The sequence below is a fragment of the Telopea speciosissima genome, chromosome 9 (assembly GCF_018873765.1).
Source record: "Telopea speciosissima isolate NSW1024214 ecotype Mountain lineage chromosome 9, Tspe_v1, whole genome shotgun sequence".
NCBI lineage: Eukaryota > Viridiplantae > Streptophyta > Magnoliopsida > Proteales > Proteaceae > Telopea > Telopea speciosissima.
In genome coordinates, this window is record NC_057924.1 from 56,480,765 (window position 1) to 56,492,975 (window position 12,211).

Below are 12,211 nucleotides of genomic sequence, written 5' to 3' on the forward strand. Positions count from 1 at the left end.
GAAAAGCTTTTGCCTTAATGCCTGAAAAAAAAGTATGGTAAAAAATACTCAAAGCCTAAGTCTTTGGTTCCATTGATATTATGAGTGGTTTACTTGAACGTGAGTAGTGTTCAGAAGATATGAGGAGATCCCTTAATCTTGATGCATGTTTGTTACTTGAATTGATGTGGGGTGATAAAATTCAAGTGTGGGGGAACCTTTGGCTCCTTGATCTTTAGTTGAGCACTTTTTGGGATTATGTGCACTGTCTTACTTATGCCATAATTAAAATTTACAGCATTCATTTACAATTGAATTTTGGGTGTATATTCACTGCAAACACCCACGAGACAAAACTCGTCCACTAGGGGTAACCTAGGGGTTTAAAGGCTTGTTGCACATGCTAAGTGCAACCTGATTCCTACGAAAGTGAGTTAGGATTTTCTGCATTCTAGGTTAGTTTTTCTTTTGCTTTACTTGAGGACAAGTAACGTTAAAGTGTGGGGGAATCTAATGAGCACATTTATGTGTGAAATCTTAGGGCATAAAGCATACATTTTATCACATTGGATAGAGTTACTTTGGTGCTTTCTTGTGCTTTTCAGGTTTTGGGCTATTTTGGACTATTCTGGACTATCGGGAGCTGCATGTCCCAAGTTACACGTAAAGTTGCCATTTTTCTTTCCATGGCTCTAAAGAGGACTAAATTCGGAGCAAGATGGATGTGATAGAACGCAAGTATGCATTCGTTTAGGCCACCATGCAATCGATTATTCTTTTTAGGCTAGGAAAGGATAATGGGTCAAAAAGGAGCTGTAGTGCAAGCCCATAGTCATTTTGCCACTGCCCAAGGACATTTTTTACATTAAAGAAGGTACTTCTAAACAATGGTGGAGATCTATTGCAAGTATAGGATTGTTTCGGTAATTTTTCATTCTTGAAGAAAGAGAAGGATTGCTACCCACATGGGGGTACCCACACTGCCTATACCTTCCATGGTTTTTGGAGGCCCACATGTTATCCACGATTTTTAGAGGGCATGATGGGTATTGCATTAATTGTTTTGAGTGGAATCCTAGTCATCACCCTTATTCTCTCTCCTCCAACTTTTCAAGGGCACTTTTGGAATTTTACTGGGATAGATTTCTTTTGAAAAATATTCTTTCATCCTGTAAGTACCGTGGTCCCTTGGGACGAGGGTTTCCTCCAGGCCCTTATGGTATATGGCGACATGGGGTTTTGGGAGATGTGAGTGTGTGCGTATATGGATATGGATAATATTGTCAATGTATAATATTGATAAATAGGGGATTGGGATCATGCATTAAAATATGCTAATATGATGAGAAGTCGCCACCTAGGATTAGGGCCTAGGACCCATTAAGTGTAGCCCTACCCGTGGTGAGCGGAATCGGGCTACGTGACTCCATATGGTCCGACCAAAGGTTCGGGTAAGGGGTCAGGTTACGAGTGTGGGAAGGTGTTAGGCACCCACCTCGTCCGGCCACAGCCGGTCTCTCTGTGTTAGATGCTACATAAGGACGGATGTTCTCTCTCTTTTATTACGGGGATGAGAAATATTATGAACTACATTCAGATGCTATGAATTGAACTAAAGCATAATAAACTACATTACATATGTGCAAAATATGGACTAAAATGATGAAATATGAAAGGACTACATTGAATCAACAAAAATGCAGTAATTATACCTGTATGGTTGTATTCCCCTGGCTCAGGGGAGATGGACGAATGGACTGACACTGCTTCTTTCTCGGCAGAGTAACGGCTCTTTCAAGTGATTTGGAGAGGAGTAAACAGACAGAATAACATCTGTAACAAAGGAGTTTTGATGGTTATCCGTGCACAGACGGGATACCAATGCCAAGGAGCGAAAGCGCTCTATACTCAGAGGGACAATCGAAGGATCTGTCCGCCACAAGAAAACTTCAAGCACTCACACTCCCATGAGAAAAGGAGGAGAAATGAGGGTGAAAAGGGAAGAAAAGAGGCTAGGAATCACTTGGGGAGGGTCTCTCCACCCAAAATTCTTTGGAAAATGTGGGAGGGGACCCTCCTATTTATAGGGAGGGACCCCTTCTCTCTCCTGGCCGGATAAGTCCTCCACGGCGTCATGGAGATGTCCACGGCGCCGTGGGGGACTTTTCCACAACGCCGTGGGTGACGTCAGCAGGTTGATGTCACACCCCCTCATGACGCCGTGGAAATCCGGTACACATTCCCACGGTGTCGTGGGAGCACAGTGCCATTTTTCCTTTTTTTGAGCCTAAAATGGGCCATTTTGTGCTCAGCATGGTTCTTGGTCTTATGGGTCAAGTATCTTTGGGTCTAAAAAGAGGGAGAGTACGTCATCCATCGTCCATGTCCCGTTGTCATCATCGCCAATTAGGGGGTGACAAAATATCAGCGTCTACACATCCATAGAAGGTTGAAAAGTCAAAGATGCCTTGATCTCATTGCTTGGAGAAGATATCTACAAAGAAAATGAAGCACAAATTAGAACTAGAAAATTACTTTTGTAAAAATAGAAGGTTTATGTAGCTCGGATTCTCTTCTCTCCCTCTTTCTATTTCTTCTTTTTTTCTTGGGAGTTAAGCATTGTAAAGGAGGAAGGAGAAGGGAATATTCCCTATTTTTGAATTCTCTTCTCCCTCTCTCTCTCTCCCCTCCACGATTTTTAGAAGGAAAGAGCCCCCAAAATCGTGGAGGCCTCTCTCCCTCTTCCCTTTTCTCCCTTCTCTCCTTCCCCCTATAAATACCCCTTGCCCTTTGGGTTGTAACTAGTTAGTTTTAGTTCAGTTTTTAAGTTAGTTTTAGTTTAGTTTTAATTCAGTTTTTAGTTCAATTTATTAGTGAAATTTCCTCTTTTCTTCTTCTAGTTTTTTGATTTCTAAGTTCTAGTTTGATTTCATGCTTTCAATTCCATGGTTGTAATGCTTTTGATTCATGCTTTAATTTTATGTCTTCAATGTGGTTGTAATAATTCTAGTTTAGTTTCAAGCTTTCTAGTCTAAGTTCCTAAGTTGATGACAAGACTTGGAGATTTAGAAGAGGAAGCCATGCAAGGTTTGTTCAAGTATTTAAGCTCTTCAATTACATTCGTGCAAGCAATTTCAGTCTGTGTCAAGCACATCTAGGTTTTTACTCTCTAAACTCTTAATTTCATTCTCCCTCTCTTCTATCTCATTCTCTCTTCTTTTATCTCATTCTCCTTCTTCTTTTATTTTTTTTTATGTGATTGTGGTGTGTGGCTGCAATTTATCCCTTCCAATTCGCGTGAGTTTGATAGGTTAGATGGAAATGTGTTAGGACGCTAATTTAATTCATGCCAATTTAATTCGTTAGATGCTTGTGAGTTAGGACGCGTTAATTTTTGTTAGTTTAATTAGTTTAATTTAACACTTTAATTTGGTTCACTTTGCATTACATTAAAGTGAGTAAAATAGGGTAGCGTGTATCTCCTTGAGTTTGACCCGTAGCTACGATTAATTTGTATGCTTGCGGTTATTATTTTATGCAAACATAATGCTAATTGGAACTCTATGCAGGCGAACCACGTTATCAATGTACAAGCGGGCCAACTTATCTATAGAATATGTGACCTTGATTGGGATGAAATGAGATGTCTTCGTCAATCTATCCATAATAACCATAGAGCATCGACACCTCTGGGTGTACGAGGTAGTCCAGTGACGAAGTCCATGGTGACGTGTTCCCCCTTCCATTCTGGCATAGGCAATGATTGTAACAGGCCATGGGGCTATTGTCTATCTGCCTTCACTTGTTGGCAAGTGAGACACCTGGCCATAAATTCAGCTACATCCCTTTTCATCCCACTCCACCAGTAGTGTCCTTTCAGGTTCTTGTACATTTTTGTATTACCTAGGTGAATTGAGTAGGGAGAATCATGTGCTTCTGACAACACTTCCTTTCTCAGCTGATTGTCTTTAGGAACACATAGCCGCTCTCCAAAAATGAGGATGCCGCCATCTGTCAATGTGAAATCTATATCTCGTTGTGTGTCACCTTGGATAGCTTCAATAATTTCCTGAAAGCGTTCATCTGAAGCCTGAGCTGATTGAATCCTTTCCACTACGGTTGATTACACAGATAAGGCTGCTAGGGATAGAGTAACACCCTCTACCAATAGTTCTAAATCCATCCTCCTAGCTTCTTCAACAAGTTCTTTACTGATAACCAAGGATGCGATGGACAAAGTCTGGGACTTTTGACTAAGAGCGTCCACCACAACGTTTGTCTTACCGGGATGATAATGGATGGTGCAATCATAGTCCTTCATGAGTTCCAACCAACGCCTCTGTCTCATATTGAGTTCTTTCTGAGTAAAGAAATATTTAAGGCTTTTATAGTCACTGTAAATCTCACTCTTCTCTCCATAAAGCTAGTGCCTCCAGATCTTCAGGGCAAAGACCACCACTGCCAACTCTAAGTCATGAGTTGGGTAATTCCTCTCATAATCCTTCAATTGATGGGAGGCATAAGCTACCACTTTTTCATTCTGCATCAAAACACAGCCGTGGCCCAGCTTGGAAGCATCACAATAAACTACCATCCCTCTGGTATCATTTGGAATGGTGAGTACCGGAGCCGATATCAGCTGTTGCTTCAATTCCTGAAAGTTCTTCTCGCAGTCGTTTGACTACTCGAACTTCACGCCCTTTTGGGTCAGTCGAGTCATAGGAGTGGAAATCTTTGAAAAATTCTTGATAAATCTCCTATAATAGCCAGCTAGACCGAGGAAACTGCGAATGTCTGCCACATTCTTGGGTGTCTCCCAGTCAACTACGGACTGTACCTTGCCGGGGTCAACTTCAATACCCTTCGCAGAAACCAAATGACCTAGAAAAGCCACTTGCTGTAACCAAAAATTGCACTTGCTGAATTTAGCATACAATTGCTTCTCTCTCAAGCGCTGCAGCACAAAGCGAAGGTGGTCAACGTGCTCTTCTTCGCTCTTGGAGTAGACTAGGATGTTGTCAATAAACATGATAATGTACTTATCCAATACATCGTGAAACACCCTGTTCATTAGCTCGATAAAATTTACCAAGGCATTGGTCAGCCCAAAGTACATAACCAAAAACTCGTAGTGTCCATAGCGTAATCTGAACGCGGTCTTGCTAATGTCACTACCTCTGATCTTTAGCTAATGATACCCCGAGCAGAGGTCAATCTTAGAGAATACCCTCGCGCCTTGCAATTGATCAAATAAATCATCGATCCTAGGCAACGAGTACCGATTCTTGATTGTAAGCTTGTTGAGTTCACGGTAGTCAATGCATATACGCATACTACCATCTTTCTTCTTTACAAACAAGACAGGTGCACCCCACGAGGAAACACTTGGCCTGATAAAGCCCTTCTTCAGTAGATCATTAAGCTACTCTTGAAGTTCTTTCAATTCCGATGGGGCCAGTCTGTATGGTAATCGTGTGAGGTATTCCGGGAAGACATCAGGAAAATCTCTCACTACACTTATCTCTTCCATAGGTGTAACCTGGGCTTCAGTATCCAACACGGAGGCTAAGTAACACTGGCAACCTTGAGCTAAGAGCTTCTGTACTTGGAGTGCCAAAATGATTGTCTTTTTAGGATTTTTACTTTTGTTGCCCTTGAACACAAACTCATTGTCTTCCCCTGTCTTGAAGAGTATCTTCCTCTCTGCGCAGATCATGCTAGCTCCATGAGTGGACAACCAATCCATTCCCAGAATGATATCAAAATCTCTCATATCTAGGATAATCAAACTGGCCTCAAGCCCATGGTCAATCACCCGAACAGGGCAAGAGTTGAAGGCTTGGTCAAGCTCGACTTTGCTTCCAGTCGGTGTACTAACTATCAACTTTTGTTCCATACTGACCGGTTCAATTGGTAATTTCTCAGCAAAGGAAGGTGATATAAAGGAGTGCGACACTCCCAAGTCAAATAACACATAGGTAAGTAAGGAGCACACAGAAATCATGCCTGACAAACACCGAATAGCCAAACATGATAAACTTAACATAAAGAATTTTACTAAGGTGGTTGAGTACAATACCTGTGATAACACCAGGGTCAGACTGGGCTTCTTCATGAGTAATTGAATAAACTCACCCCTAAGTCTTGCTTGCCGGAGGAGAAATAAGTGGGCGAATAGCAATCTTTACTTGGGGTGCCTTAGAAGTCATAGCGGGCCATGAACCCAGTTGTCGTGGTTGTGGACAATCCTTAACCATGTGGCCAGACTCTTTGCAATTGTAACAAATAAGAGTCTGGGTCCCATAATAAGGAGCAGATGTAGCTTTAGGCACCTGGGCCACATCGGGTCTAGGGGACTGAATTGGAGCTACATTGGTGTAAGCCCCTCTCCTCTGGAACTTGTTAGGTCCCCTAGAGTCATGAGATGGCATTGGCCTCTTGCCCGCTTGTATGGCCCTATAATTCTCCCTCTGCTAATCTTCTATCAACTTGGCGGCTTCAACCACTTCTGCATAGGTGGGGTACTTGTGTAGTACCACAGAAGTACTTAAGCTGGCCCTAAGCCCTCTTTCAAATCTTCTTGCCTTCATGTCCTCAATCTTCAAGTGGGTCAGAGCAAAGTAGAAATACTCCTCAAAGATCTGTTGATATTCAAGGACCTACTTGGATCCCTGGCTAAGGGTCATGAACTCAATCTCCTTCTTCTCTAAAAAATTCCTTGGGAAGTAATTCTCGAGAAAGGCTTCTTTAAATTAAGCCCAAGTTGCATTTGGGTACTTGGCCCAAAAATGTTCCTTCGAGGAACGCTACCACGCATTAGCGTCACCTCGAAGTTGAAAAGTGGCACACCGAATCTTCTCAAGGTCACTACACGGTAGCACCTCAAAGATCCTTTCAAGATCCTGTATCCAAGTAGCCGGGAACATAGAGTCATGGATCAACCTGTAAAAAGTAGGTGGACGGTGCTTTTGGAACTTCTCAGAAAGTTTGGAAGCATCAGCCCATTCCGGTACCACATTTTTTACTGGTAGGGTAGCCGGAGTAGGAGGAGGTGGAGTTTGGACCACTTGCACTACAGGAACTTCATTTGCAGCTAGCCCAGGAGGAAGAATGATAGGAGTGGTGTTAGCTGTGGGATTAGGGACCTCGTGCACCGGAGGTGGCACTCTCGGTCCTTCCCACAACATTCTGAAGCTGGGCAGTCACATTTTGCATAAAAGGGCGCTGCTCATCTTGGAATTCCCGGTGTTCCCTTTGCATATCGCGTAAAATGTTCCCTAAGAGTGTGACAACATTCGCATTAGTGTTCACCTGAGGCGGTGTAGGCAAACCTTCCTCGAAAATGTCACTGGCGTCATCCCTAGGAGGGGAACAATTTCGGTTGCGAGTATTGACCATGTTTTAGCACCTGATATAAATAAGATGCCTCACATGTTAGCACAAGGACAAGGGAAATAAATGCAAGATAAGGGACCTTAAGGGAAGCAAGCACAATTTGCACACAAGGTGTGTGTACCAACACACAGGAGAAACTAGGGTCCTAAGAGTGAGGCTGAGCCAAAAATATAGGCCAATAGCCCTTTGGAACACAGGCGGACTGACAGACGGATCTAATCTTCTGAGTCCATTCGTGACTCCGTCGCAAAATTAGACTGGACTAACGGACGGATGGGGAACGTGAGTCCATTCGTTCGTTCATTCTCAGGGTGTTCACTTTGGCCCAAAAGACCGAGCCAAACGAAACTACGGGCGGACCCTCAAATCGTGGTTTCGTTCGTTCGTCCGCACAGTTCAACAAACGAAAAGTTAGGTTTTTTATACTCAGCGGTTCCACGAGCGAAATCACGATAGTGAGTCCGGTTGTGCGTCCACTTGAAATTTTTTGATAAGAATACAAATTGCGCCTTTTAGTTTCATTTTGGGTTGGTTATGGGAGGCGGAGACATAGAGCAAGAGAAGCTTTTACTTCGTCCGCTCGAGATTTCTGGCCTTGAGATTGTGGATTTGAACCTCTTCAACCTCAAATCTCAACTCCCCACTTCAAGGTATGAGATGCTTTCCCATTTTGGTTTCCTTGGGTTGATTTTTTATCTTCTTCTAGGGTTTTTAACTAGGTTTTCCCTTCCCATTTTTATGGCTTTGTGTTTGATTGCTTGAATAGTGTTAAAACCTTATTTTTCTTATTTCTTTATGCTCCAATTCATATGTGAACATGTTCGACCATGTATACACCCATCGATTAGGGCTAGGGTTGGTTAAACCCTTGCCAAAACCGAAAACCCCCACTGGTTTGGCTAATATATCTTATGGCATGGAATGCATCTCTCATTCTCCCCACCTTACATGGGTTTGATGTAAATTTTTGATGTACTATTTCTTGGTTGGCACCATTGTCAATGTCCCTATGGAAATTTGAAGAAAATTTGGATTCTTGGTATATTAAGAGGGAATTTGTGTTATGCCTTGAGTATATATATTACCTTTCTTTTAACTCCCCTTAACGTCTTAGTGGATGTGAATAAATTACTTATTGTGTTTTAGCCTTAGTTTCCTATGTTTTGTTAACATTGGAGTGATTAAACACTCACATTGTCTCCTTTGTTTTTATTTGGAGTGTGTAGATTATTTAAGGTGAAAAGATGGCTCCCAAGACAAGGGGAACCAAGGCTCCTGCAGTAGCAACAGCACCAACTCCGGCCCTATCCTGCTTTGATGCTAACTTCTTTGTGTCAGCGGAGGCGGAGGACCTATACACTCGGAAGCTTCACTACAGAAAGATTGAAGTGGGAAGAGATGTCATTGCAGAGGAGTTAGTCGCCTTCATGGTGGACCGAGATTTGAGCACTTGGGGTGGTCCAACATGTTAACCTTGCCTAGGTACTATTACCTCAGATTGATTGGGTACTTCTACTCCAATATGACAGTGATTTAAGAGGATGCAGGGAGACTTCGAATAAATTCTTTTGTGAAGGGAGTCAAAATATCATTCAATAAGGTAGAGTTAGGTGTTATCCTAGGAATGAGTTCTATTGGGGCCTAGGTATTCCATCCACCTGGGAGGGATCCCTTGACTTGCATGTCCAAGGCAGAGTACAAGCAGCTGTACAACACCATGACCAATGACAGATATGAATACTGGATGAACATGACCACTTTTGGCAATTCTCAGTGGATTTTGACTATGATAGATAAGACAAATCGGCTGCCTGTCAAGGGGCACAACAATGAGCCTTCCCTCATGTCTGCTACTCTGGGGTACTGTTTACATCAGGGTGTCCAAGTAAGCCTGCCCTTTGTCATAGTCAAACACATGGAATAAGTGTTGTTCAAGTCTAGAATAGAGAAGACCCTACCCTATGGAAGGCTTCTTACCCGCATCTTCGAGCATTTCCAGGTTAACCTGGGGGATGAGCCACCCTATGAAAGCTACAAGGAACCTTTTGGGAGAAATTCCCTGGCCCGCATGCAGATCAGAGGCAACACATACAGTGATGGGGAGCCAGTGGTCCTAGAGGGTGGCGAGGAGGTGGGTACAGAAGGAGATGATGGTGATGATGAGGGAGGAGTTCCAGTGCAGTATGCCGCTGGAGCTTCCAATTCTGGAACCTCAGATATGAATGCTATTCTTAATGCCCTGGGTCAGCTGAACACCAACATGGCCAAGCTCAATTCAGACATGCTACAGGGTTTTGCGGGTATCCATGGACAGCTTGCCTCTCACAACCATCTCTTCGAAAGGGTAGAGAACGACATTCATGACATCAACACCTACCTGTATTATGAAGGCAATGATGAAGAGGAGGAGGGTAGTGATGATGAGATGGGGGACTAGACTCCAAGGCTTCTGGAATTATATTTTAACCATCTCAGTTACAATTTCTTTTTATGGTTTGGTTGGATGTTTGTGAACAATATTTTATTTTGGCTCTTTTCTTTTCTCTTTTTTTTTTTTTTTTGAATATGTAATTATGGTTCTTCTGGCTGAAATTTTGGGAAATTTTCTTGTTGGGTTTGTGTATGGTTTGCTCACCTCCTCAGGAGGTTGAGTAACAAACAACTGGATGTATTTGGAACTTACATATATATATATATATATTAACTCTTTAAATCAGATGTTGTCCCTATTATTTGCTATGGTTCCCGGATTCCTCCCTAGCTAGTCTTCTCCCTATGTTTTGCACACATTCCAATTATGTAAGTTGGAAGCTTTTAATTTAGACCCTATTGTGTAGAGTAAATCAAGAGTTCTTGGTGAACCATGTTTAATGCAAAGCATCACACTCTGATACCATGCTGTCACGCCCCTAACCCAAGCTTAGGCTATAAGCACAGTCAAGAGGGTGATTAGGATGACATGCGTAAACCCCAATTCCAACTAGGATCAACGACACAGTGTCTCAAGCCATAGTCAACAACCAAGGACCCACCCAAATAATTACATTTGAGAAAAAGAAAATAAATATTCCAATCATTGTCAGAGTTAGCGTATGCAAAAGCAATATTTACATAAGCAGTTATAGTCTGTTCACCTGACTAAGTAATATAGTAATAGTTTAGTGTTGACCATTAACTGACCATTACATAACTACTCAGAATAATAATAAGTTAGTACAAAAAGTGTTTATAACTGGCACAAAGCCCCAAAAGAATCAAAAGGAGGGGACAATCCCCAAACAACATCAGTGTCTGTAAGCACCGTCATCACAGGGGCAACCATCACCGTGTTCATCTAACACAAACTTAGGCTCCTCTGCACCGATACTATCATTCTCTGTCAATCGAACCTCTAAGTCGGCCAAGTAATCATCACCTGCATCAAAATCTAAAATTTTTATACACAGGGGGTTAGCTCCACTGAGCCAGTGAGGGGAAAGGGGAGTGCACAAACACACAATCACACATAGTCCATGATGCATAAAATGTTAGATATATTTTTCACCTAACAAACAGTCTAAGTCATGGTATATGCTACTATGATAACTCGAGAGACACTGAGGGTCACTTAACCTATGACCACAGTGAAACCTCAATTATCACAAGGGAGCCTACGCTGGTAGAAGCCATAGATCACCCAGTGGCAGACCCCGATAGCCATCACTACCCCTGACCTAGCCTCTCCCACCTCCACAGACAACAGGTGCTCAGACTATCCAACACATAAACCCCTGTTGGCAAGGGTCGTAGCATAAGGGAGCTTAAATTCTAGCCACAGTTATACTACATGCAAGTCCTATCGTCCCGAGAGGTATTCCGGGTGCATCAACGTTCCATTCCATCTAGTACCCGGGTACCAGCACGGCACAGCGCATACAAACCAGGATGGCAAACAATGAATATAATAGAAATCTTGGGGTTTCGGCACCGGCATACCCGACACCGTAACCCAATAGTATGAAGTAAAGTAAACATATCCACATTCCATCAATTCGTATCCAACATGGTTTTATATGCAAAGATGCAACATGGCAAGAATGAATGCAAGCATATAAACCATCATGTAATCCATATAATTATATATATATATATAAAGCCCAAACATCACCCAAAGCCCACTCACAGTTTGCCTTGCTTGTCATGCGGTGTGTTTGGTAAGGTTTGCTTTGGTGCGTGTACCCTCATACAGATTTCGAAGTCTGAGGATGAGTGAGAACAATGTTAGAAGTATATAGGGGGGTCCCATTAAGGGTCCCGACAAATTATTTGAAGTTTGGGTCAAGACAGCAAGGGCAGATGCAAGAACAGAGGCAGCCAGGTGAGTCCGGTCGTGAATCCGTCTAGGCCAAACCCAAAAAATATATGGAACGGATTCACGGGCGGATGTGGAACATGGATCCGCTCGTGCATCAGTCCAAACCCTGAGATTTTCCCGAGAGTGAACTGGACTACGGGCGGATTTACCAAGTGGGTCCGCTCGTGGCTTAGCCCAAGTTAAATGGCTAGGCAATACTGGACGGACTAACGGGTGGAGACACGACAGTGAATTCGATCGTGCGTCCATCGCCATTCATTTGAAATCTGTGAAGATCCTCACCTCCAGCCCTTCATTCATGGAACCATGGAGGTCCTACGATTGGGGAGGTGAGTCCAAACCTTCGTTAGAGGTCTGATGAGCATATTTATGTGTGAAATCTTAGGGCCATAAAACATGCATTTTTATACTTGGAACGGAACTACTCAAGGTTTTTGTTTGTGTTTTCAGGTTTTAGGTGAATTCTTGTGAAAATGGAGCAAG

The 12,211-nt window shown here is 42.8% G+C and overlaps 1 protein-coding gene across 1 annotated transcript; it reads right to left on the reverse strand.

Moving 5' to 3' along the window:
* Positions 1-4,660: 4,660 nt before the first annotated feature.
* Positions 4,661-5,050, reverse strand: LOC122639139 (uncharacterized mitochondrial protein AtMg00860-like). The gene has a single exon (XM_043831968.1). It carries the CDS (start codon positions 5,048-5,050, stop codon positions 4,661-4,663), a length of 390 nt encoding a protein of 129 aa, XP_043687903.1.
* Positions 5,051-12,211: the final 7,161 nt, after the last annotated feature.